Below are 27,902 nucleotides of genomic sequence, written 5' to 3'. Positions count from 1 at the left end.
AACCAGAATGATTGAGAAAATGGAGGGATTGGATTATGAGGAGCAAAATTAAAATAGCGATGAATGTAATTCTTGTGGGAGGCCATAAGTGCATGTTCTTAGAAAAGGCTTTATAGTGGACCAGGTAGTGAAAGATGATTCACTAAGGCACTCGAGCAGAGTTCCATAAGTGCATAACATGGGCAACGAGATTACCAAAGTAATGGTGATGCTGAAACCATACTGGATTAGGCCAAAACTTTCAAAGTGATCGATCATTTGAGACTAAACAACACCTTCCATAACTTCAGAAAGTACTGATGCAAGGGCAAATAGGGAGCAAGAGGGATCACCTATTTTAGGGACAGAGTAGATGGGAGCAAATTTCACAGAAAGGAAATGTGTACTGGGGGAAGAGAAATTGATAAGATGGCAAGGGTAAGTTTGGAGCTGTCCATTTTGTTTTTGATAGGGGGTACCACCGAGATCAGCTGACAGCACAAACTGGGAATTGAATCTAGAACCTTTCTGGTTTGTGTAGCTCTGCTGCTCATTGTCTTAACCAGTAACCAGACATAATTGTGAAGTAATGCTTGTGTACACAGAGCAACAGAACATTTCTTTATTCATGCTATTTTTGGAATAAATGTGTAAATCTTTTACAAATCTGATACAGAAATAGTACTCGTTTGTTCCAAAGTTACTGGCAACATATTGTATGTCTAAAATTACAAAATAATTTTGTGATCAAATAATTGGCGAAACAGTTGTAGAGCTTTGAGAACTTTGTAATTACATGGAGTAATTACAGCTATTCCATCATAATTTTACTGTTTTTACATGCTTCTAAATTTTGTTTTTATTTTTAAACAGGTCGAAAATAAAAATGGCAGGAAATAGCCTGGTGTTGCCCATCGTATTGTGGGGTCCCAAAGCTCCAACACATTGCATTTCAGCTTTACTGGTGATGGATGATTTGGCAACCATCGTTACAGGATGTCATGATGGACAAATTTGTCTTTGGGATCTAACTCCAAAACTAGAGGTCAGTCCTTAATAATGCAAATTGAGGCAGAAATTCTGGTCCCTACGGGTGGGTACGCGCTGTGAACTCACCCGTAGGGACATCGGAAATGCCGGTTTTAGGCATGCACTGCGCATGCGCTGGAAACCGGCATTTCCGATCTGTCAAGAAAGCTCTTGACAAATCCTCTGGTTGCGCTGGAGCAGGGCCTCTGCGGGTGGAGAGTTCCGCTTTTTGGAGACCCTCCGCCCGCAGAAAGCACTTGCAATTCTTGTGCCTGGTAAAAGCAGGTGCAAGGCCTGCTTTTACCAGGATAAGAGTTGAAAAAAAGAAGAAAAAAAAAATTCCACTTATTTATCATTTAAAAATACTTTAAAGAAAGGTAAGTTTATTTTTAGCCCTGTTAAAAACGTAATTTAAAAAAAAATTGTTTAAAATGCTTAATTTATGTAATTTAAAGTCATTTTAAAAATGTGATTTAAAAAAAAAATTCATTTTAAGTTTTTGGGGGTGATCACTATTCATAGATTTGACAGGCCTTCCTGTCAAATCTATGAATGGAGATCCCCTTCTCTGATTGGCTCCCCATGGCCCATGTGATCCCAGGGACGCTGCGAACCGCCTGCGCCTCTGGGATACGTGGGCCCTGCGCACCGGCAGTTTGGAGAGGTCCAGCAACGGAACTCTGCGCCTCCCGGGAGCCCTCCGGTCCAGGCGCAGATTTTTCCAGATCGCAGCTCTCCGCCGGCGGGAGGCCTGCGAACGGAATTTCTGGGCCATTGTGTTTACTGCTTAGAATGACAGAATAAAATCATAGAATATTTAGACCATCAAACCTATGCAAGAGTTTATCTTTAAGTGTACCACTTAATGTAAGTCCACATAACTTAGGGATAATAGTTGACTTCCTGTGACATTGCACATGGTTAGTTGAAGTATATGGTCTCTGTCTTGCCTGTATCTGATGCTTTCATGTTGCGGTTTCGCTCTGTGTCTCCTCTTTGCTTCTATCTCTCCCTTTCTCTTTTCTTCCCATCTTCTCTCCCCTTAACCCTTTTTACTTCTCTATCTCTCACTGTCCTCTATTGCTTTGCTCTGTCTTTTTGTTCTTTCCTTTCAGGTTGTGGGTGGTGTGACAGGGAAAAGAGCCAGCAATTACTGTATTTGGGGTGGTGTTGGTGGGGGAAAATATGGCCCTTTTGTGGTAAACCACTGTTTGTATTCCACTGTGTACATGCCTGGACATGCCTCGGCTGACTCCTCCCACAAGTCCTAGTATAAAGGTGACTGCTCCCCAGCCCTTTGTATTTCTGGACCGGTCGACCACTCGAGGCAGACCTTCATTCTTTTGTTAATAAAAGCCTTTAGTTACTCTCTTAACTCTCGGTCTTTTATGAGTAATTGATAGCGCATCAATTTTATTAACAAAATTTTTATAATGGAGAAGATCCTCACACCAGCATGCCTGGACTTAGATCATCGGGAGGCGGACTCATCCACCAAGTTTACTCACTGGCTTAAGTGTTTCGAAAAATTCCTGACCGCCTCCGCAGCAATCAAATCGGACGAGGACAAACTGCATGTCCTGACCTCCAAAGTGAACCACCGAGTGTACTCGGTCATCCAAGACGCGACCTCGTACGCGGACGCTATCAAGCTCCTCAAGGACCAGTACACGCGCCCAGTGAACGAAGTGTACGCCAGGCACCTTCTGGGGAGTCGTAAACAACAACCTGGGGAATCGACCGTGGAATACCTTCAGGCACTGTCTGTGCTTGGCCGGGCCTGTGGTTGTAAGGATGTAAAGGTCGCCGTGTACACAGAGGAACTTATCCGGGACGCTTTTGTAGCGGGCCACAGATCCAATTACACCCGACAGCGACTGTTGGAGCAGAGTGACCTCGACCTCAACAAGGCCTCTGAACTCGCACTATCACTGGATGCAGCCTACCGGGGCATGGATGCCTACTCCTCTGCACCGTGGACGCCGCGGGGAATGACAGCCTGGGACACAGTAGGACCGCCTCATAGCGCCGTGCCACCCCAGCAACGGCCCAACTACCGCAGCAGTGTCCCAAGGCCAGACAGCAGTGCCCCAAGGCCAGAAATGCTACTTCTGTGGCCAGGCAAAACACCCCAGAGCGCGCTGCCCGGCGAAAAACGCGATCTGCTCGGGCTGCGGGAAGAAGGGACACTACGCTAACGTCTGCAGGGCCAAAGCCACCCTGAACCCCAGCAGCGCCGCGTGTGGGCCATGCGGGCCGCCATCTTGGGCCTCCCCGGCCATGTGCGAACCACCGGTACAGCAGCCATTTTGGACGCCTCCAGCCACATGGGGATCATGGACGCCGCCATCTTGGACGACAGCCGGAACGCAGCAGGCCCCCAAACACCGCCTCATCTGATACCCGCAGCGACACACCGACCCCTACGCTGGCATCCGTTACACTGGACCAAGCGAGACCGCACCAGCTGGCCAGTTCCACAATGGACATTAAGGTAAATGGCCACGATACAATCTGCTTTTTTGACTCTGGGAGCATGGAGAGCTTCATCCACCCCGACACGGTGTGGCGTTGCTCTCTCCCAGTCCTGCCTGCGCACCAGCGGATTTCTATGGCCTCCGAGTCCCAGTCGGCGGACATCGGCGGCTACTGCGTAGTGACACTCGTAGTAGACGGGACCGTGTACGATCATTTTAAACTTCTGGTCCTGCCCGACCTCTGCGCTACCGTCCTGCTGGGGTTAGATTTTCAGTGCCACCTTAAAAGTGTTACGATGGAGTACGGTGGACCCCTACCCCCACTCACAGTCCGCAGCCAGCAGCTCCCAAATTGCCCGCCGCGCACCAGGTGCAACCTCTCCACGCTCAGAGTCACCCCCCCCCCCCCCCACTGTTTGCTAACCTCACCCCCGACTGTAAGCCCATCGCCACAAAGAGCAGGTGATACAGTGCCGGGGACAGGGTTTTCATTAAAACCGAAGTGGAGCGGCTCCTGAAGGAAGGGATTATTGAGGGCAGCACCAGCCCCTGGCGAGCCCAAGTTGTGGTCGTTAAGACCGGCGAGAAGCAGCGCCTGGTCATCGACTACAGCCAGACAATAAATCGCTACACCCTGCTGGACGCCTACCCACTCCCCCGCATAGCTGATATGGTCAACCAGATCGCGCAGTACCGCGTCTTCTCGACCATTGACCTGAAATCAGCGTACCACCAGCTCCCTATCCGCCCCGAGGACCGCCAGTATACTGCTTTTGAGGCAGACGGCCGCCTCTACCACTTCCTTAGGGTTCCCTTTGGCGTCACCAACGGGGTCTCCGTCTTCCAAAGGGAGATGGACCGGAAGGTAGATCAAAATGCGTTGCAGGCCACTTTCCCATATCTGGACAATGTGACCATCTGCGGCCGTGACTTGCAGGACCATGACGCAAACCTCGAAAAATTCCTCCGCACCACCCAACTCCTGAACCTGACATATAACAAGGAGAAGTGCATATTCCGCACCAACCGCCTCGCCATCCTTGGCTGTGTTGTGGAACACGGAGTCATCGGCCCCGACCCCGACCAGATGCGTCCCCTTATGGAACTCCCACTGCCTCAAGGCCCTGAAGAGGTGCCTAGGGTTTTTCTCCTATTATGCCCAGTGGGTCCCCTACTATGCGGACAAGGCCCATCCGCTGATCAAGTCCACCTCTTTTCCCTTGACGGCAGAGGCCCGCTTAGCCTTCCACCGTATCAAGGAAGACATTGCCAAAGCCACCATGCACGCAGTGGACGAATCCATCCCCTTCCAGGTGGAAAGCGACGCGTCTGACTTTGCCCTGGCCGCTACCCTCAATCAGGCGGGGAGACCCGTGGCCTTCTTTTCACGAACCCTCCAAGGCCCGGAGACCAGACACTCCACTGTTGAGAAGGAGGCCCAGGCGATTGTGGAGGCTGTGCGTCATTGGAGGCACTACCTGGCCGGAAAACGATTTACCCTGCTCACTGACCGTTCAGTTGCTTTTATGTTTAACAACAAGCAGAGGGGCAAAATCAAAAATGACAAGATCTTGAGGTGGAGAATCGAACTTTCCACCTACAATTACGAGATCTTGTACCGGCCCGGGAAGCTCAATGAACCCCCGGATGCGCTATCGCGTGGCACCTGCGCCAGCGCGCAGATCGATAGACTGCGGGCCCTCCACAATGACCTTTGCCACCCGGGGGTCACCAGGTTCTTCCACTTCATCGAGGCCCGCAACCTGCCTTACTCTATTGAGGAGGTCAGGACCATGACCAGGAACTGCCAAGTCTGCGCTGAGTGCAAACCGCACTTTTATAGACCAGACAGGGCCCACCTGATAAAAGCCACTCGCCCCTTCGAGCGCCTGAGCGTTGATTTTAAAGGGCCTCTCCCCTCCTCCGACCGCAATGTGTACTCCCTCAATATTATTGATGAGTACTCCCGTTTCCCGTTCGCCATCCCCTGCCCGGACATGACCAGTGCCACGGTCATTAAATGTCTGAACGATCTCTTCACCCTGTTCGGTTTCCCCAGCTATATCCATAGCGACCGGGGCTCATCGTTTATGAGCGACGAACTCCGTCAGTACCTGCTAACTAGGGGTATTGCCACAAGCAGGACCACCAGTTACAACCCCCGGGGGAACGGACAGGTGGAAAGAGAAAATGCGACAGTTTGGAAGGCCGCCCTGCTAGCCTTAAAGTCTAGGGGCCTTCCAACCTCCCGCTGGCAGGATGTGCTCCCCGACGCGCTCCACTCTATTCGGTCACTGCTCTGCACTGCCACTAATGCCACCCCTCATGAGAAAATGTTTGTCTTCCCAAGGAAGTCCACATCGGGGACATCGCTACCGCCATGGCTGACGTCCCCAGGGCCGGTCCTACTGAGAAGGCACGTGAGGACCCATAAAACGGACCCCCTGGTCGAGAGGGTCGACCTCCTCCACGCCAACCCCCAGTATGCTTACATTGCATACCCGGACGGGCGGGAGGACACAGTCTCCATAAGAGACCTTGCACCCTCGGGGGCCGCAGTAACCCACTACTCACTACCACCCCCCCCCCCCCACGATCCGATATCCAGCCCCAGCAGACGGCAGGCCTGGGCCCCGCGACCCGCTCGACATCTACGAGGACGACACGCCTGTGCCACAGCCCACGCAGGACTCGACGCCGGAAGCTCCACTACCCCTGCCGTCGCGACGCCGATCACAGCGGCAGACAAGACCTCCAGAGAGACTCCAATACACTAACTTTTAATACACTTCACCCCGCCGGACTCAATTTTAAACAAGGGGTGAATGTGGTAAACCACTGTTTGTATTCCACTGTGTACATGCCTGGACATGCCTCGGCTGACTCCTCCCACAAGTCCTAGTGTAAAGGTGACTGCTCCCCAGCCCTTTGTATTTCTGGACCGGTCGACCACTCGAGGCAGACCTTCATTCTTTTGTTAATAAAAGCCTTTAGTTACTCTCTTAACTCTCAGTCTTTTATGAGTAATTGATAGCGCATCACCTTTTAAAATAAGTGCTCAACCTCGTATCTTACTTATCTCCCTTGCTTTGCTGTCACTCACCTCACTTTTAACCCTCCATCCACGCTGTTTTCCCCCTTTCTCGGATTGGGGTGGGTGACGAGACCAGAGATTCACTCGCCCTCAGCCAGTTTCCCTCCTACCCTCGCTTCCTAACTTTTTTCCACAGAGTTGTCTTTTCAAATTTAACTGGTTATTTAAAAAAATCAAATTAGAATGAAGAAACTTCTTGTCTGCCTTTCTATCAATTTGTCTTTGTCAATTTGGCCCTTCCTCTGTCTCATAGGTGTTAGATATTAGAATCTCGATCTCACAAGTGTATGTGATTAGCATTATCCTTTTCCACTGTCAATAAACACAGGTGAGATAATTAGATGGTTTAAAAATTCAACTGCTTTTTAAATTGAAGTAACATTAAATGGAAAAAAGACACTCTTCCCTTCCCTCTTTAATACATTTTCTAAAGTTTATAGACACAAAATAAAAGCGATAATAAGTGTGTAATCAGAAGCCTTTTTGTCTTTCTCACACGCACACAACCTTTTTTAAAAAAAAAACACTCAATATAAATTTTACTTTGGTAAAGCTTTTTGTAATTTGTTCTCTTTTTTTCCAAAATTATTTTAAAATTATTGGCCCGTAATTTCCGACAGGAGGCTTCCTGCATGCAGATGCCTCCTATTGGAAAGAAATCTACGAACTTACCTGAGGGCTCCTGAGGTCCAGACACTTCTGCTCCTGGGCCCCTCCACAGTCGAAATGCACAGGGCCCAGGTATTCCCGGGGCGCATGCGGTTCGCAAGTGTCCCTGGGATCATGTGGGCCAGGCCAGCCAATAGGAGAACGGAATCTCTCTCCATGCTTCTGACAGATAGACCTGTCAAATATTTGAATGGAGATCACCCCAAAAACGCACTAAAACATTAAATATTTTTTTTTTAAATCACGTTTTTAAAATGAGTTAAAATGACAATAAATTAAGTATTTTAAACATTTAATTTTTTGAAAAAAATAATTAAAGTTTTTTACAGGGCTAAAAATAAACTTGCCTTTTTTAAAAGTATTTTTAAATTATAAATGAGTGAAATAAAAAAACAAACTTTTTTTTCAACTTTTATGCTGCTTTTACCAGGAGTAAGATTTCTAAGGGTTTACTGCGGGCGGAGGTTCTCCAGAAATCGGAACTCTTCCCCTGCAGAGGCACTTCTCCAAGGCAGATGGGTGCTTGTTTCTTCTTTATAAAAGCAAAATACTGCGGATGCTGGAAATCTGAAATAACAGCAGAAAGTGCTGGAAATACTCAGCAGGCCAGGCAGCATCCGTGGAGAGAGAAACAGGGTTAACGTTTCAGGTCTGGGACCCTTCATCAGAACTGGAAAAAGCTGGAAATGTAACAGATTTTAAGCAGGTGCAGAGATGGGGGGGAGGGGTTTAGGAGGGGAGGAAGGAATAGAAAGAACATGCTGTGAAAATGTTGCAAATGGGAATGGCAAAATCATACTGCATGAAAAATGGGGGCAGGGATTATTATCTGAAATTGTTGAACTCCATGGAGTTCAATTTCAGATAATAATCCCTGCCCCCATTTTTCATGCAGTATGATTTTGCCATTCCCATTTGCAACATTTTCACAGCATGTTCTTTCAATTCCTTCCTCCCCTCCTAAACCCCTCCCCCCCATCTCTGCACCTGCTTAAAATCTGTTACATTTCCAGCTTTTTCCAGTTCTGATGAAGGGTCCCAGACCTGAAACGTTAACCCTGTTTCTCTCTCCACGGATGCTGCCTGGCCTGCTGAGTATTTCCAGCATTTTCTGTTGTTAGTTCGCTTGTTTCTTCTTGTTGATTTATAATGAAACCTAAAGTACTTTAAGCTTAATTCATGGCAATTAAACATTCCTTAGTTTGTAAAAAAAAAAATCACAAAACTTAGTGCAAGTCTAATCTAAGTAATTTATGTTTTATATACTAAGAACTTGAACTTCAAACATATTGAATGTTAATGGGGTTAACAACTACTTAAAACCTGTCTGCAGGAGTTTGTTGTAAACTGTAGAAATTATGCACTAACCACTTATATTTTTATGTTGTGTATATATAGATCATTCCTAGGGCTTTACTGTTTGGCCACACATCATCTATCACTTGCCTTTCTAAAGCTAATGCCAGCAGTGACAAACAATATGTCGTCAGTGCATCCGAAAGTGGGTGAGTAAGGTAGAAAAATGAGAATAGCCTGTATAATAACAATTGGGTTCGGAAAAACTGTTTTATAATCCATTAGCTAACTGAAGGGTTTAAAAAAGTATTCCATAATGGTAAAAATATTTATACTGTTGCAAAAAGTTAAATCATTTGATACTAGAAGTCAAAATGGGGAAGGAAAACACGGCAAAGTTGATTCATATATTAAAAGGAGGGAAAAACCCTAATTAAATAGTTTAAGATCCTTAAAAGCTGACTGTCTCTACGGTGACAAAACTTGCTTTGGAGGAAAATGTACAGATTCTGTGATGGTTTGAAATGTGTTACTTTGAAAGCTGAAAGACTGTCCAACCCTTAATCTATTGTTACTTTTAGTACATTTGTACATTTTAAATTATGAAATTAACGTCATTGCTGTCTAATTTTAAAAGGAGCCACTGTACTCAGTTGAGATGTCTTTAGTAATCAGTTGATGTAAACTTTGTTTCTTAAAGTAAGCATACTGCAATACTATGAGGAATGCATGGAACAAAAGACTATCCGCACAACTCCATGCTGCAGTGAAAAGGCAATGTTTTCAGTTCGAATAACAAAAGGATTGGTAGAGCTTGTGTTTCTGTAAAAGGTGTTGGTCATACCCCATCTCGACAACTATGTTTGCTCTGTGCATTGATTTTAACAATTTTTAAATGGAGCTGGTTTGCTAATCATAAAATAATATTTTTGCCCTTGAGCGGGTAGAGGTGAATAACAGACATAATTCTGGGTTTCAGGAATTTAAGTTATGAGGTTAAGGAAATTGGGATTGTTTTCTTTGGAAAAGGGACTCCAAGGTAATGTAATAGGCGTTTTCAAGATTATGAAGGGAACTGATGAAACTGATCCGAGCCAATTGTTCACTATGGCCAAGGTTTCAGACCAGACAACTAGTTTTAAAAATTAAGAAGTTAGGAATAATAAAAAAAAAGTCAGATGGAATGTTTTCAAACCAATGAATAATAGTGGTGTGCAGTAGTTTGTGAAGGAAGGCCATTGAAGTGAACTGTAGAAATGACTGAGACAATTAGGTGTGTTTCCGGCGATAAAATTGAGAAACATGTTGAGAAGACTGATCGAAATTGTTTGATTTTCAAAAAAGGAACGTGCTACCTGGATATAGTGGTCTTTTCATGTTTCCTAAAGATTCCCAAGTTCACATGGTCATCTTAGAAACCTTGTTCAAGTTACCCCTAAGTCTACACTTCCTCAAAGTATAGAGACCCTGACTTTGTGTAGGTAACTAAGATAAGTAACGAACATAACTCCCAATAATTTGTGAAATACTGTTGATGCATCTTCTGCACCATTCAAATTCTTTTTTATGCTCATATCAAATCAAATCAAATCAACTTTTATTGTTAGTGCACAAGTGCAGTACAACATACTGAAACATATTTAATTAAATCAGTAACATCATCTTAATATCATATTGCTCACACAAAAAAAAAATGTCTTGCAGAGAGATGTGCCTTTGGGATGTAAATGATGGAAGATGCATAGAATTTACTAAACTGGCATGCACTCATACCGGCATACAAGTGAGTAATAGTGAATTTGCTGGGATGCAGGTAAAAAAATCTGGAATGTGAAGTAGTTGTCTTCTATTTATGTGTTTTGTGTTGCTGTGAAATGGAAACCACTCTCCCATGATGCAAAAGTGATTGTATTATCTGGATTCAGGTCTTGATGTGACTTGGGAGCAGAGCAGTGTGTAATTCGCTCAGGGAGGTTGTCTCACATAGCTAGGTTTAACACCATATGTACAATTTTAGTGTGAATCCATGGACAACTCAGGCACTTTCTAATATTATGATAAGTATTTTGTAACATATTCAGAATGCAAATGCTTCTATCTTCGAAACATTTAAAATTTGCTGGTCGGAGTAGAGCTTTGCACATGCATATAATCAACCAGGAGTGATGAGTAAGTGGGACTTGTGGGATAGGATACAGGCAGATAGGGGGAAGGGGGGGAGGGCGCGGTGATTGGGGGGGGGGGGTTGTGGGTGGGTGGGTGAGCACGGCATGGGAAGCCTGGCCGGGGATACATTGGAATAGTTGAGTCTGGAGGTGGCAAAGCCATGGGTTTCAACAGCAGATGGGCTGAGGCAGGGGCGGAGACAGGCGATATTACAGAGGTGGAAGTAGGCAATCTTTGTGATGGAGAGGATATGGGGTCGGAAGCTCAGCTGGGGTCAAATGGACACAGGTTGTGAGCAGTCTGGTTCAATTTGAGGCAATCCATGGGGCGGGAGTTGTAATTATTGGCGAAGGTATGGAGTTTGTCGTGGAGACCGAAGAAAATTTCCTTTGTTCTTCCCAAAGTTTAACTGGAGGAATTTGTGCATCATCCAAGACTAGATGTGGGACAAACAGTCAAAGGACAGAGGCAGTGGAAGGGTTGAGAAAGCTGCTGGAAAGGTAGAGCTGGGTGTTGTTAGTGTATATGTGGAAACTAATCTCAAGTAGTGCAGATGATATCGCCAATGGGCAACTTGTAGATGAGAAAGAGGAGGGGGCCAAGTATTGATCCTTGGAGGACTGAGAAACGATTGTCTCCAGTGAGGAAATTCAGAACAAGAGGGCAAACTTAATTTAAAAAAGGACCATTTACTACTTCATCAACAAGAACTTGTGTTTATAGTGCCTTTAATGTAGGAGGACATCCCAAGTCGCTTTAAAGGAGCTTGTACAGTCAAAAATTGGCACCGAGCCAAAGAAGGAGGTAATGGGATAGGTGACTAAAAGCTTGGTTAAAGAGGTGGGTTTTGAGGGGGGTGAGAAAGGTGGAGACGTTTAAGGTGGGAATTCCAGAGCTTCGTGCCTATATGGCTGAAGGCATAACCACCATTGGTGGCGCAAAGGGAGTAGGGGGTGCAAAAGAGGTGAGAGTTGGAGGAACTCCGACTTCTTGGAATGTTGTAGGGTAGGAGAAGGTTACAAAGATAGGAAAGGGCGAGGTCATGGAAGAATTTGAACATGAGGATGAGAATTTTAAATCAAGGAGGGAAGTTTTACACGACGTGTAGTGGAAAAATGAAACTAGCTTCCCCAAAAGGCTGAGAGCGCTAGGTCAGTTGAAATTTTCAAGACTATGATCAATTGATTTTTGTTAGGTAAGAGTTTCAGGAGATATGGAACACAGGCGGGTAAATGGAGGTGAGGTTACAGATCAGCCATGATCTAATTGAATGGCGGAACACGTTCAAGGGGCTGAATGGCTACTATACCTACTCTGGAGGTAACGGTGTTTGCATGGAAAGAGAAGCAATTGCTGGAGATGATGCGGCTACGATCGGATAGGTAAGAGTGGAACCAAGTGAAGGCAGTTCTACTGAGTTGGACAATGGAGGAGGGGTATTGGGGAAAGGTAGCGTGGTCAACCATGTCCAACCCTGCAGAGTATCATAGAAAGTTACAGCACGGAAGGAGGCCATTTCGGCCCATCGTGTCCATGCCGGCCAACAAAGAGCTATCCAGCCTAATCCCACTTCCTAGCTCTGGGTCCGTAGCCCTGCAGGTTAGAGCATCCCAAGTGCACATCCAAGTACTTTTTTTTAATGTGGTTAGGGTTCCTGCCTCTACCACCCTTTCAGGCAGTGAGTTCCAGACCCCCACAACCCTCTGGGTGAAGAAATTTCCCCTCAAATCCCCTCTAAACCTTCCACCAATTACTTTAAATCTGTGCCCCTTGGTTTTTCACCCCTCTGCTAAGGGAAATAGGTCCTTTCTATCCACTTTATCTAGGCCCCTCATAACTTTACACACCTCAATAAGGTCTCCCCTCAGCCTCCTCTGTTCCAAGGAAAACAGACCCAGCCTATCCAGACTTTCCACATAGCTAAGATTCTCTACTCCCGGCAATATCTCCTCTGTACCCTCTCTAGTGGAATCACATCTTTCCTGTAATGTGGTGACTAGAACTGCATGCAGTACTCTAGCTGAGGCCTAACTAGTGTTTTATACAGTTGAAGCATAACCCCCCTGCTCTTGTATTCTATGCCACGGCTAATAAAGGCAAGTAATCCGTATGCCTTCTTAACCACCTTATCTACTTGCCCTGTTACCTTCAGGGATCTGTGGACATGCACTCCAAGGTCCCTTTGTTCCTCTACACTACTCAGGGTCCTAGCATTTAATGTGTATTCCCTTTCCTTGTTAGCCCTCCCCAAATGCATTACCTCACACTTCTCCGGATTGAATTCCATTTGCCACTGTTCTGCCCACCTGACCAATTTATTGATATCTTCCTGCAGCCTACAGCTTCCTTCTTCAGTATCAACCACACAGCCGATTTTAGTATCATCTGCAAACTTCTTAATCATACCCCCTATATTCAAGTCTAGATCATTGATATATACCACAAAAAGCAAGGGACCAAGTACTGAGTCCTGCGGAACCCCACTGGAAACAGTCTCCAGTCGCAAAAACACGCGTCAACCATTTCCCTCTGCTTCCTGTCTCTGAGCCAGTTTTGAATCCAACTTGACACTTTGCCCTGGATCCCATGGGCTTTTAACGTAGTGACCAGTCTGCCATGTGGAACCTTATCAAAAGCCTTGCTAAAGTCCATATCAACGACATCAAATGCACTACCCTCATCTACCCTCCTTGTTACCTCCTCAAAAAATTCAATCAGGTTTGTCAGACACAACCTTCCCTTAACAAATCCGTGCTGACTATCCTTGATTAAACCGTGTCTTTCTACATGAAGATTTATCCTGTCCTTCAGAATTCTTTCCAATCATTTTCCCACCACCGATGTTAGGCTGACTGGCCTATAATTACTCGGTCTATCCTTTTCTCCCTTTTTAAACAAAGGGTACCACATTAGCAGTCTTAATAGCCTGGGATACATTTCACCCGGGCCTGGGGATTTATCCATTTTTAAAGCTGCTAAACCCCTTGATACTTCCTCTCTCACTGTTTATTTCATCTAATATTTCACACTCCTCCCCCTCCGATAGCAATGTCTACTTCGCCCCTCTCCTTTGTGAAAACAGATGCAAGATGCACAGTATTCATTAAGAACTCTACCGACGTCTCCCGCCTCCACACACAGATTACCCTCATGATCTCCAATAGGCCTGACCCTTTCTTTAGTTATCCTCTTACTCTTAATATATTTATAAAACATCTTTGGGTTTTCCTTGATTTTACTTGCCAAGAATTTTTCATGCTCTCTCTTTGCTTTCCTAATATCCTTTTTAATTGCACCCCTGCACTTTCTGTACTCCTCTAAAGATTCTGGAGCATTTAACCCTTGGTATCTGTCGTACGCCTCCCTTTTTTTCTTTATCCTACCCTGTATGTCTTTAGGCATCCAGGGGGCTCTAGATTTGTTAGTCCCACCTTTTTTTTTGAAGGGCTCATATTTGGTCTGAACCCTCCGGATCTCCTCCTTGAATGCCTCCCACTGCTCTGACACTGATTTACCTTCAAGTAGCTGTTTCCAGTCCACTATGGATAAATCCCCTCTCAGCTTAGCAAAATTTGCTTTTCCCCAATTTAGAATTTTTATTCCTGGTCTATCCTTGTCCTTTTCCATAACTACCTTAAACCTAACAGAATTATGGTCACTCGCACCAAAATGCTCCCCCGCTGATACGCCTTCTACCTGCCCAGCTTCATTCCCTAAAACTAAGTCCAGAACCGCCTCCTCCCTTGTTGGGCTTGCTACATACTGGCTAAAAAAGTTCTCCTGGATGCATTTTAGGAATTTCGCACCCTCTATACCCTTCACACTAATTTTGTCCCAGTTAATATTGGGGTAGTTGAAATCCCCTACTATTACTGCCCTGTAGTTTTTGCACTTCTCAGAAATTTGTCGACATATTTGTTCTTCTATCTCCCTCTCACTGTTTGGGGGTCTGTAGTACACGCCCAGCAGTGTGATCGCCTCTTTTTTTTGTTTTTCAATTCGACCCATATGGCCTCATTTGATGATCCCTCCAACATATCATCCCTCCTCACAGCTGTAATAGTTTTTTTAATCAATACCGCGACCCCCCCTCCCTTTTTACCTCCCTCTATCCTGTCTGAAATCCTGTAACCAGGAATGTTGAGCTGCCATACCTGCCCCTCTTTCAGCCACGTCTCTGTAATAGCTATAATATCATAGTCCCAAGTATCTACCTGTGCCCTCAGCTCATCTGCCTTGTTCGCTATACTCCTTGCATTGAAGTATATACCATTTAGTACAGGCAAACCTCCTTGTTGACTACTATCTAGCCCTTGATTCCTCTGTCCTTCCAATTTACTTTCTACGTTTGTTTTCCAATTCCAGTTTTTCTTCCCTCCCTATTGACTCTATACTTAAGTTTCCATCCCCCTGCCAAACTAGTTTAAACCCTCCCCAACAGCACCAGCAAACCCTCCCGCGAGGGTATTGGTCCCATTCCCGTTGAGGTGCAACCCGCTGGCTTGTAGAGGTCCCACCGCCCCCAGAAACGGTTTAAATTCCTCAGGAATCTAAAGTCCTCCCTCCTACACCACTACAATCACAGGATGGTTAGGGCTGTGGCAGGGGTGGAAACTTGATTAGAGGGATTCAAACTTGGAGTTGCGTGAAAGATTGGCAGAGGTTTAAAAAAGGGTGATAGAAATATTATTTTTAACTTTCCTGTTCTAATTATGTATCAAAAAATAGTTTTATCAGTTCAGCATTGGAACTCAACGAGAAGGAAGACTGCTGTGTTATGGACATTACCCAGAAATCCTTGTCGTTGATGCCACTAGCCTGGAGGTCCTTTATTCTTTGGTGTCCAAGATATCTCCTGATTGGATTAGTTCAGTGAGCATTATACGTTCACTGAGAACACAAGGTGAGGAATGAATTTTGTTAAGCTGTATTGAGATTTTCTTTTGTATAAGTACATGTAATAATTGAGTTATAATTACAATTTAAAAAAAATCTGTTATGGAGTTACTTTTGAATTATCTCAATGAGTAATAGTCATCCATTTTTGAATTCTACTCTGCATACATATAGGATTCCTTCTTGGCACCACCACCCCAAATAATAAATTATGTTGGCCGTTTAAGCTGCTTTAGTTGCAAAATTATTGCAGAGATTGTATAAATGAGATTTCAAAGAATGTAACCTAGAGTAGCATTTTGGGTTTTACTGGTATTGCCTGAGCATGACTATCAATTTCTGATATTTCTTGCATATTAAATGCTACTTTTTTGACAACCAGCAGATACAGAACTGGGGTAACTTGAAGTTTTAATTAGCCAACAAAGAGAGCTATTAAGTCATTCATTTACACAAGTTTCTGTAGCTTTTAAATAATTGGGGAGAGAAGTCTTGATTGGATAAAACAGTCACACCATTGAGTAGTATCTTAGGCCATTCATAAAGTTGGTCTCCTTTCTTCTCAATTGATGGAATACCCATTGTTGGTTAATTAAATTAGAAAAAGCATTTGTCCATACACAGACTAAAGACAGGACACAGAGAACTTTCTCTGCCATGGAGACATCAGAGAATGTCTGTGAACACATGCTGCCAGTGACAGTGAAAGACGTGGCCAGTTAACTTGGATTTAGGCGACTTGCTTTCACTAAGCTTTCCCTTAGAATAAGATAGAGTTGCCTTGTCTCGCTAGATTGCTTTTCACTCGCTTTCCTTAAAGTCAGGAAAATGAACTTGGCGGCGCATATAAGATTGTAGTAGTTGGTATATGTAGTAAGGATTCTAGATTATGATCCCCAGGTTAAACTAGATGTTAGGCAGCAGATACACTTTGGATTGTAAGGGGCGCAAAGTCCACAAATGGGATTGACTGATGATGCTGAAGATGAGATAATGTCTCTCGGAAAAAAAGAAAATTTGTAACACCTAGGTGTTAAACTACTGTTGCTGAGTAGGTGTGTTCCTGGTTTTAATGCAAAATTGTACTTCAAAGTAGATAAGCCACCCACATGATCCAGTTTATTAGGTACATATTATCACTAACTTCACAAGATCTGATTCTGTCATGGTCATTAAGTATTCTGAAATCACAGTGCTAATGAGGCAACTGTATAAAAGGAGACTCTCTTAGATACATTCAGAATTCAGAGCAACTAAGAGTTCTTCCATTGCTTCTCCATACTGAAAAAGTCTTTTATAAATATTGCTGTGGGTGAGAGTTGAAATTGCAACTCTCTTGTTGCCGCCAACTTTCTGCTTGAGCTGCTGAGTTGCCAGATTTGTCCAGTATTATACCGTTGCTGATTTGTGGCTAAATAGATGGTTACTGTCTTTATCACTCTTGAGTTTTCATTCTGAGTTGGGTTGGCCTCTCTCTAGTCCAAAGATAGTTATTTTCCAGGGTTGGTCACAAATGCATCATTTTTTGTGCAACTAGTTTCATCCAAATTCACCCTATTTATACTGTGCAGTGGAATTCGAGCACTGGCAGTAACAATGAAGTAATTGTGCATGTCTAAAGTTCATGATGTGCTTATGCTTTGTGACTTCATGATTCAGAATAAGGACTTTTTCCATTGTCAAGGACTAATGGACCAGTAATATGAAAATGTGGCTTGTATGAGGCTGCAAGCTCATCCATTTGCAACCAGAACAATATGGCAGCTAGAGATAACTATCTAGTTGCTGGTGACAATTTGCCCCAGGAAGTAGAAAATCATGACGATATGTGCCTGTGGAAGCATGGACTCTGATCTGTATTGTATTACAGGACTGGTTCCAGAGGCAGCACTGTAATAGAAATAGGGTGTAATGCAGATCATACCAACGTGCATGACCTGTAGCTGAACTGTTCCCATTACAATTATGATGAATATACAGCACTTAAATGATTGGCATTTTGCCATTTTCTGTTCTCAGAAGACACAGTGGTCGCAGTTTCAGTAACTGGAATTTTGAAGGTGTGGATTATTACTGCTGAAATCAGTCGAATGCAGGTATGATTTGAAACTTTGGATCGAGTAGTTTTGTAAATCAGCATGGTTTCCAAGTTCTGTCAAATCTATACCAGTACAGACTTTGCACGTGTCATGAGCAATGTTCCCTCTAATTTGTTTTTAGTGCGGGGTCCCTTTAACTGGCTGCATGGCCTATTCAAATTTTCGTGCATGCGTGGTTATTTCCATTGTAAAGCTGGTGAGCAGCCTGCATGGGACCTCCGGCGTGGCCGCGCAGTTTAGCAGGAACATTGGTCATGAGTAACTGTAATGTTAATGCAGTTATAGCCTCGAGATTCCAATTGGTTTATGAATACCAAATAAACCAGACGGTAAATTTGTGGTTTTCAACATTATCCTTATTTATAATTAATTACTGTTGAATTTTCAAGTGTACATTTTTTATTTGAGAACCACTGATGCTTTTGTTCAATGCATTTATTGTACTGCATTTATTGTACTTTGTATATCATTTTTTTTCCTGTCGTTTGCCCACAAGGTTGCTTGTGATATAACCTGGCAATGCTTATTGCATAATGTGTTGCGTGCTGTTGCCTATCAGACCCAGGGATGAGGAGCTGCAGTTATGTGGAGAGACAGAGAAGCTAGGATTGTTGTCCTTCGAGTAGAGAAGGTTAAGGGGCGATTTAATAGAGATGTTAAACATTATGAGGGGTTTTGATAGAGCTGTTCTCAACCTGGCATTCGTAGAGACTTATCAGGGGTCCGCAAAATAATGTGAATGGGACCCATTGCTGTGATGGAGTGACTCGGGCGCACACGATCAGCCGTTATTTTGATTTCCTCATCCGCTCAAGCAGCACACATCAGGGAGTTCGATGTCAGACCCGGGGGCCTGGTGCACTCACACAGCGAGACACTGGTAAGCAACGTAGGTACCAACGACATAGGTAGGACAAAGAAAGAGGTTCTGCTGAGAGAGTTTGAACAGCTGGGGACTAAATTAATAAATAGAGCCACAAAGGTAATAATAGCCACGAGCAAATTGGCTTGGGTCAGTAGGATCAGGGAGATGAATGCGTGGCTCAAACATTGGTGTGGGAGAAGTGGGTTTCGATTTGTGGGGCACTGGCACCAGTACTGGGGAAAGAGAGAGCTGTTCCGTTGGGACGGACTACACCTGAATCATGCTGGGACCAGAGCTCTAGTGAATCGAATAACTGGGGAGGTAGATAGGGCTTTAAGCTAAATAAGTGGGGGGAAGGGTCCTGGTGGACAGAAATTTAGAATGCTAAAGAGAAAAGGCAAGGAAGCAGTGCAGGAAAGTGATTGGGGTAAGGATAACCAGATTGTGTCAGGAAGGGACAGAGCGTACAAACAAAAGAGTGCACTAACAAATAGGATCCGGGTAAGAAAAAATGGTAGAGAGACAAAAAAATGTTAAGATGTCTAAAAATGTTAAAAAGACAAATCTAAAGGCAATGTATCTGAATGCACAAAGCATTCGTAGTAAGGTAGACGAATTAACAGCGCAAATAGATATAAACGGATATGATATAATTGCAATTACAGAGACATGGCTGCAGGGTGACCAAGGCTGAGAGCTGAATATCCAAGGATATTCGATATTTAGGAAGGACAGGCAAAAAGGAAAAGGAAGTGGGGTGGCGTTGTTAGTAAATGATGAAATCAGAGCAATAGTGAGAAAGGATATTGGCTCAGAAAATCCAGATGTAGAATCAGTCTGGGTGGAGCTAAGAAGCACCAAGGGGCAGAAAACATTGGTGGGAGTTGTCTATAGGCCTCCAAACAGTAGTGGTAATGTAGGGGATGGCATCAAACAGGAAATTAGAGATGCATGTAACAAGGCACTACAGTAATTATGGGAGACTTTAATCTACATATAGACTGGCGAAACCAAATTAGCAATAATACTGTGGAGGATGAATTCCTGGAGTATGTACGAGATGTTTCTTTAGACCAGTAGTACGTTCAGGAGCCAACTAGGGAACAGGCTATCCTAGATTGGATATTGTGCAACGAGAAGGGGTTAATTAATAATCATGTTGTGTGGGGTCATTTAGGGAAGAGTGATCATAACATGATAGAATTCTTCATTAAGATGGAAAGTGAAGAAGTCCAATCCGAAACTCGGGTCCTAAATCTAAACAAAGGAAACTACGATGGTATCAGGAGTGAGTTGGCTAAGATAGATTGGGGAGCTTCATTAAAAGGCATGATGGTGGATAGGCAATGGCTAACATTTAAGGAACTAATGCATGAATTGCAACAGTTATACATTCCTTTCTGGTGCAAAAACACAAAAGGAAAAGCAGCCCAACCATGGCTAACAAAAGAAATTAAGGATAGTATTAGATCCAAAGAGGAGTCATATAAAGTTGCCAGAAAAAGTAGCAAGCCTGAGGATTGGGAGCAGTTTACAGTGCAGCAAAAAATGACCAAGATTGATTAAGAGGGGAAAAAATAGAGTATGAGAGTAAACTTGCAAGGAACATAAAAGTGGCCTGTAAAAGCTTCAACAAGTATGTAAAAAGAAAAAGATTAGTGAAGACAAATGTAGGTCCCTTACAGTCAGAAACGGGAGAATTTTAAATGGGGAACAAGGACATGGCAGAGCAAATAAACAAATACTTTGGTTCTATCTTCACGAAAGAGGGCACAAATAACTTCCCAGAAATGCAAGGAACCAAGGGTCCAGTGAGAAGGAGGAATTAAAGGAAATTAGTATTAGGAAAAAAATAGTGCTGGAGAAATTAATGGGACTGAAAGCTGATTAATCCCCAGGGCCTGATAATCTGCATCCCAGAGTACTAAAAGAGGTAGCCATGGAAATAGTGGATGCATTGGTTGTCATCTTCCAAAATTCTATAGATTATGGAACAGTTCCGGCAGATTGGAGGGTGGCAAATGTAACCCCACTATTTAAAAAAGGAGGGAGAGAGAAAACCGGGAACTACAGACCGGTTAGCCTAACATCAGTAGTAGGGAAAATTCGAGAGTCTATTATAAAGGATGTGATAACAGGACACTTAGAAACTATCAATGGGATTAGACAAAGTCAACATGGATTTATGAAAGGGAAATCGTGTTTGGCAAGCCTACTGGAGTTTTTTGAGGATGTAACTAGTAGAATAGATAATTTAGAACCAGTGGATGTGGTGTATTTGGATTTTCAGAAGGCCTTTGATAAAGTCCCACATAAGAGGTAAGTGTGCAAAATTAAAGCACATGGGATTGGAGGTAATATACTGGCATGGATTGAAAATTGGTTAACAGACAGGAAACATAGAGTAGGAATAAATGGGCCTTTTTCGGGTGGCAGGCAGTGACTCACGGGGTACCACAGGAATTAGTGCTTGGGCCCCAGCTATTCACTATATATCAATGGTTTGGATGAGGGAACCAAATGTAATACTTCCAAGTTTGCTGACGACACAAAACTAGATGGGATTGTGAATTATGAGGAGGATGCAAAGAGGCTTCAAGGCGATTCAGACAAGTTGAGTGAGTGGGCAAATACATGGCAGATGCAGTATAATGTGGATAAATATGAAGTTATCCACTTCTGTAGGAAAAACAGAAAGGTAGAGTATTATTTAAATGGTGATAGATTGGGAAATGCTGATGTACAAAGTGACCCGGATGTCCTTGTACACCAGTCACTGAAAGTAAACATGCAGGTGCAGCAAGCAGTTAGGAGGGCAAATGGTATGTTAGTCTTCATTGCAAGAGGATTTGAGTACAGGAGCAAGGATGTCTTACTACAGTTGTACAGGGCCTTGGTGAGACCACACCTGGAGTACTGTGTGCAGTTTTGGTCTCCTTACCTAAGAAAGGATATACTTGCCATAGAGGGAGTGCAGCAAAGGTTCACCAGACTGATTCCTGGGATGGCAGGACTGTCATATGAGGAGGGATTGGGTGGACTAGGCCTGTATTCACTAGAGTTTAGAAGAATGAGAGAGGATCTCATTGAAACGTATAAAATTCTTACAGGGCTAAACAGACTGGATGCAGGGAGGATGTTTCTCCTTGCTGGGGGATCTGGAACGAGGGGTCACATAGAAACATAGAAGATAGGAGCAGGAGTAGGCCATTCGGCCCCTCGAGCCTGCTCTGCCATTCAATGCGATCATGGCTGATCATCCAAATTCAGTCCCCTGTCCTTGCTTTCTCCCCATATCCATTGATCCCTTTAGCCTTAAGAAATATATCCAACTCCTTCTTGAATATATTTAATGAATTGGCCTCTACTGCCTTCTGTGGTAGAGAATTCCACAGGTTCACCACTCTCTGGGTGAAGAAATTCCTCCTCATTTCTGTCCTAAATGGCTTACCCCTTATCCTTAGACTGTGACCCCTGGTTCTGGACTCCCCGACCATCGGGAACATCCTTCCTGCATCTAGTCTGTCCAGTCCTGTCAGAATTTTATAAGTTTCAATGAGATCCCCTCTCATTCTTCTAAACTCCAGTGAGTATAAGCCCAATCGACCCAATCTCTCCTCATACGTCATCCCTGCCATCCCAGGCATCAGCCTGGTGAATCTTCGCTGCACTCCCTCCATGGCAAGAACATTCTTCCTCAGATAAGGCGACCAAAACTGCACACAATACTCAAGATGTGGTTTCACCAAGGCCCTGTACAACTGCAGCAAGACATCCTTGTTCCTGTACTCAAACCTTCTCGCTATGAAGGCCAACATACCATTTGCCACCTTAATCGCCTGCTGCACCTGCATGCTTACCTTCAGCGACTGGTGCACAAGGACACCCAGGTCTCGTTGCACTTCCCCTTCTTCCAATCTACTGCCATTCAGATAATAATCTGCCTTCCTGTTTTTGACACCAAAGTGGATAACCTCGCATTTATCCACATTATATTGCATCTGCCATGCTTCTGCCCAATCACCCAACCTGTCCAAATCCTCCTGGAGTTTCTCGGCATCCTCCTCACAGCACACACACCCACCCAGCTTTGTGTCATCTGCAAACTTGGAGATATTACATCTAGTTCCCTTGTTAGATCATTAATATATATTGTGAATAGCTGGGCTCCAAGGACCGATCCCTGCAGTTCCCCACTAGTCACTGCCTGCCACTCGGAAAAAGGCCCGTTTATTCCAACTCTCTGCTTTCTGTCTGCCAACCAGTTCTCTATCCAATCTGCCCCCAATCCCATGTGCCTTAACTTTACACGCTAATCTCTTATGCGGGACCTTATTGAAAGCCTTTTGAAAGTCCAAATACACCACATCCACTGGTTGTCCCTTATCTATTTTACCAGTTACATCCTCAAAAAATTCCAGTAGATTAGTCAAGCACGATTTACCTTTTGTAAATCCATGTTGACTTTGTCCGATCTGGTCACTGTTTTCCAAGTGCTCTGCTATTACATCTTTTATAATGGACTCTAGCATTTTCCCCACTACCGATGTCAGGCTTACCGGTCTGTAATTCCCCGTTTTCTCTCTACCACCTTTTTTGAATAGTGGGGTAACATTAGCTACCCTCCAATCCATGGGTACTGTTCCAGATTCCATCAAATTTTGGAAGATGACCAGCAATGCATCTACTATTTCTAGGGCACTTCCTTAAGTACCCTCGGATGTAGATTATCAGGCCCTGGAGATTTATCGGCCTTCAAAGAAGTCAATTTCCTTAACACCATTTCCCTACAAATGCTGATTTCTTTCTGTTCCTCCCTTTCATCAGACCCTATGTTCCCTGACATCTCTGGGAGGTTATTTGTTCCTTTGTGAAGACAGAACCAAAATATGTATTTAATTGGTCTGCCATTTCTTTGTTCTCCATTATAAATTCCTCTGATTCTGACTGCAAGGGACCTACGCTTGACTTCACCAATCTTTTTCTCTTCACATATCTATAAAAGCTTTAACAGTCAGTTTTTATGTTCCCTGCAAGCTCATATTCTATTTTCCCCTTCTTAATTAATCCCTTTGTCCTCCTTTGTTGAATCCTAAACTGCTCCCAATCCTCAGGTTTGCTGCTTTTTCTGGCCAATTTATATGTCCTCTCCTTGGATCTTATGCTATCCCTAATTTCCCTTTTTAGCCACGGTTGAGTCACCGTTTTTGTTTTATTTTTATGCCAAACTGGGATGAACAAATTCTGTAGTTCATCCATGCGGTCTTTGAATGTTTGCCATTGGCTATCCACCGTCAACCCTTTGAGTGACATTCCCCAATCAATCCTACCCAATTCGCGCCTCATACCATCATAGTTTCCTTTATTTAAATACAGTCTCAGGATACAGAGTAGGACATTTAGGACTGAGATGAGAAATTTCTTCATTCAGAGGGTGATGAACCTGTGGAATTCTCTACCACAGAAGGCTGTGGAGGCCAAGTCACTGAATATATTTAAGAAGGAGATAGATAGATTTCTGGACACAAAAGGCATCAAGGGGTTTGGGGAGAGAGGGAATATGGTATTGAGATAGAGGGTCAGCCATGATCATATTGAATGGTGGAGCAGGCTCGAAGGACTGAATGGCCTACTCCTGCTCCTATTTTTCCAAGTTCTATTTTCTAAGCGATCGCTGGGCAGGCACTGGGGCCGAGGCAGCTCTGGAAATGGACAAGTAACTGGATTAGCGGGGTCTCTAACTGACTAAGAATCCGGAGAGAGGAGACGAGAGGCCCCAGAGACACTGAAAATGGATTTTGCAGGGCTGGGGCTGGGTCAGGTTAAGAAGGAGCCGCCACATCAGCCTGGTCCAAGTGCCTGGAATGATGATCAAGCCGAGCTTCGTTCACTGAGCACGGCAGCTGGGCCTGTGGCTGGACCCGGACAAAAGCTGCGGTCTCAGTTACTGGCGGCGGCCTGGTGGCAGAAATGCCGCACACCAGGCAGCGTGTCAGCGATGTTCCAGCGCAGACAGGTCGGTAAACAGCAGAGGGGGAGGAAAAAAATGGAAACACTCAGCAGCTGTGCAGTGAGTAGGCGGGCAGTGGAGGGTTACACCTGAAATGGTGCTGGTGTTCTCAACAGGAGCCACCAAGCCTAATCCCTACTCCAGGAAGAGCCAGGGAGGTGTCGTGCGGTGAAGTATTCAACAGGTATGTTGCTGAACCTGTAGGATTAATTTTCAGGTGATGGAAAGATGAATGTTTTCACATAACCAATCATACCAATGTTCACTATATCAGACAGCCCTTGCAAAATTTCATGCAAGTCCCTTTAACAGGACACTGATGAACTTTACATTGAGAAATGTAAATGGGCAAGGAGTTCTTAGTATTATAATCCATTTGAAAAGGGGTCCTTCAACCAAAAAGTTTAAGAACCACTGTGATAGAGTAAATAAAGAGAAACTGTTTCCACTGATGGGTGGGTCGGTATCCAGAGGACACAGATTTAAGATACTTGGCAAAAGAACCAGAGGGGAGATGGCAATTTTTTTACACAGCGAGTTGCTATGATACAGATTTACTAGGATGATAAGGATACAAGTAGTTCTGATGAGAGATTTGAAAAGCTAGGACTGTATTCACTGCAGTAGAGAAGATTAAGTGGCGCTCAAGTAGAAGTGTTTAAAATTACCAGTTTGAGAGAGTAAATGGTGAAAAATTTAGAATTAGTGTCAGAAACCTAACGAGAGGTTAAGGTCAGATTATTATTTTTTCAAACATAGGCTATTGGAATATGGAATGCATTGCCACAAGTGACAATTGAAGCCAATATTTAAGACTATATTGGATAAATACTTGAAGAAGGAAAATATTAAACGATGTGAAGAAAGAGAAGGAAAATGTGACTGGAGTAGATAGCCCTGATAGGGATTTAGCAGTGTCATAGGCATTTATATAGTACCTTTCACACCCACAGTATATTCCAAAGTGCAGCATTCAAGGTCCCACCTATAGCATTGAGTTGAATGGCCAGTTTTGGTAGTGTTGGTTGAGAGAGGAATGTTGGCCAGAACTCCGGGAGAACTTTCTGCTCTTCCTTGCATAGTGCATGGGATCTTTTATATCCATCTGAACAATCAGATGGAGCTCATTTAATATCTCATCTGAAAGATGATACTTCTGACAATGCAGCACTCTCTCAGTACTACACTGAAGTATTAACCTAGATTATATGCTGAAGCCCTGGAGCAGGATTTGAACCCACAACCTTTGAACTCAGACAAGGGTGCTATAACACTGAACCAAGCTGACAAAATTGGAGGACCTAAGGGTGTTGGAGAGGACATATAAAGCAGAGGAGGTTGCACAGGCTGGGTGGGACAAGAGTTGGAGCGATTTGAAGATGACAATGAGGATTTAAATTCAATGCACTCGTTATTTTACGTTAGTGAGGACAGAATGATGGTTGAGTAGACTTAATGTAGAACAGAATACAGACAGTTGAGTTTTGAACGAGTTAGAGTTTATAAAGGTAAGAGGATGGGAGGCTGGCAAGGACAATATTGGAGAAGTCGACTCTGGGGTGACAAAAGGGGTGCTAACAGTTTTGGTGGCAGTGTAAAGTAAGGCCCTGCCCTAAAAGCCAAACAATTCAGATTGTTCATAGAATCATAGAATGGTTACAGCACAGTTGGAGGCCATTCAGCCAATCAAGCCCATGCCGGCTCTCTTCAAGAGCACTTCAGCTAGTCCCAATCCCTTTACCTTTCTCCGTAACCCTGCAATTTTCTTTCCTTCAGGTACTTATCTAATTCCCTTTGAAAGCCACGATTGAATCTGCTTTCACCACCCTTCCAGGCATTGCATTCCAGATCATAACCACTCGCTGCGTAAAAAAGTTTTTCCTCATGTCGCCTTTGGATCTTTTGCCAGTCATCTTAAATCTGTGTCCTCTCATTCGCGACCCTTCTGCCAATGGGAACAGTTTCTCTCTATCTACTCTGTCTAGATCCCTCAAGATTTTGAACACCTCTATCAACTCTCCTCTCAATCTTCTCTGCTCTAAGGGGAGGAGTATGCATTCCCATGATTCCCACAGACCAATCAAATAACTGGAAGAATAATGAAAGTATGAGTTTTGTGATTCCCATAGACCAATCACTAGAAAGCAACATGGACTGAGCTGGTCAATCACATAGTCAGAAGATGACGTGATCTCAATGTTTTTAGTAAGATAAATAAACAGATTTTTAGAAATAACTTGTTTAATTGGTCTTGGAGCTTATACTTAAAAACACTTAATATGCATTCAGCCGAGGCAAGATCAGCACTGGAAGGTTTAGTCTCTGTGAGTACCTGTCATAGCTGCTAAGTTGAATTCCTTAGGTAGGTGTGGTTGAGACTTCTTGGGAATATTGGCTTTGGTGCTCTTTTAGGGATGTCATCCTGAGAGATCACAAACTAGAATTAGGCACTGATCAGGGTGGGATTAAGTTTTCTTTATATGCTTGCTTTTTCCGATTCAATTATTAACTGAAAAATATATTGTGCATATTCAGGTTTTCTCTGATATATAAGATTAGGTGTGAGTGTTGATCTTCTTGTTAGTGTGGATGATTGATCATTATACCTTTGTTTTCTTAGATACATTTACAATTAATGTGCAGTGCACTACTTCCTCCAAATCCATGTCAGAACTGGACAAGTACAAAAATGTTTTATCTACTTTTTTTAATTTATAGGATACTGAGCCAATATTTGAAGAGGAATCCAAACCCATTTACTGTCTGAACTGTCAAAGCATTTCATTTTGCACATATACACAGCGATCCCTGCTGGTGGTTTGCTCCAAATATTGGAGGGTAAGATTTTTATAGTGTACCCATTTATGGTTTTCTGGAAGAATCAAAAGTTTTAAGATCAAACTTTTAAATGTAAAGCTGAGTAAATCTTCTGTATCCAAGTTTATTTTTTAAATTGTGCAATAATCAGTTGCCACATTTTTTTCCAGAAATAAACTATAATTTTATGTTTTTTGTCCCAAAGATAATTCTCACTCACATTAGAAAAGCTGTGAACATTTTAATGTTTTGTCTTCGATCTGATCACCTTCACCCCATACACACTGCTCATTTTATACAAATACTGCATTCTGCAGGTTATTGCTGGAAATCCTGCTCTGATACTTCTCCGTGTGCTGACAACACAACCTCTTTCCATAATTAATTGATATAATCAAGCTGTCCTTTTTCTGCTGAATGGTCTCTATGTCCTTCAAAATTGCTGCCATTACCCCACCCCCCCATTCCAAACCTCCTCTCAACCTGCCATACTCTCACCCATCTT

General features: G+C 43.7%; 1 protein-coding gene across 7 annotated transcripts in view; it reads left to right on the top strand.

The window, feature by feature from the left end:
- wdr7 (WD repeat domain 7) overlaps positions 1 to 27,902 on the top strand; it is an 836,682-nt gene that overhangs the window by 65,077 nt on the left and 743,703 nt on the right. For all 7 annotated transcript variants that reach the window (XR_015074758.1, XM_085974490.1, XM_085974481.1 and 4 more), the window contains exons 3-8: positions 853 to 1,024; positions 8,647 to 8,753; positions 10,249 to 10,327; positions 15,439 to 15,613; positions 17,626 to 17,702; positions 27,299 to 27,418. Coding sequence is in view for 6 of the 7 variants with exons in the window: in XM_085974490.1 (XP_085830616.1) it covers positions 866 to 1,024; positions 8,647 to 8,753; positions 10,249 to 10,327; positions 15,439 to 15,613; positions 17,626 to 17,702; positions 27,299 to 27,418 (717 nt within the window). In the remaining variant the exon portion in view is untranslated. The remainder of the gene's footprint in view (positions 1 to 852; positions 1,025 to 8,646; positions 8,754 to 10,248; positions 10,328 to 15,438; positions 15,614 to 17,625; positions 17,703 to 27,298; positions 27,419 to 27,902) is intronic.

This window comes from Somniosus microcephalus, chromosome 2 (genome assembly GCF_052327205.1).
Source record: "Somniosus microcephalus isolate GS21.2 chromosome 2, FLI_Smic_1.0, whole genome shotgun sequence".
NCBI classification, from domain to species: Eukaryota; Metazoa; Chordata; class Chondrichthyes; order Squaliformes; family Somniosidae; genus Somniosus; species Somniosus microcephalus.
This window is presented reverse-complemented; position numbering and strand designations above follow the sequence as displayed.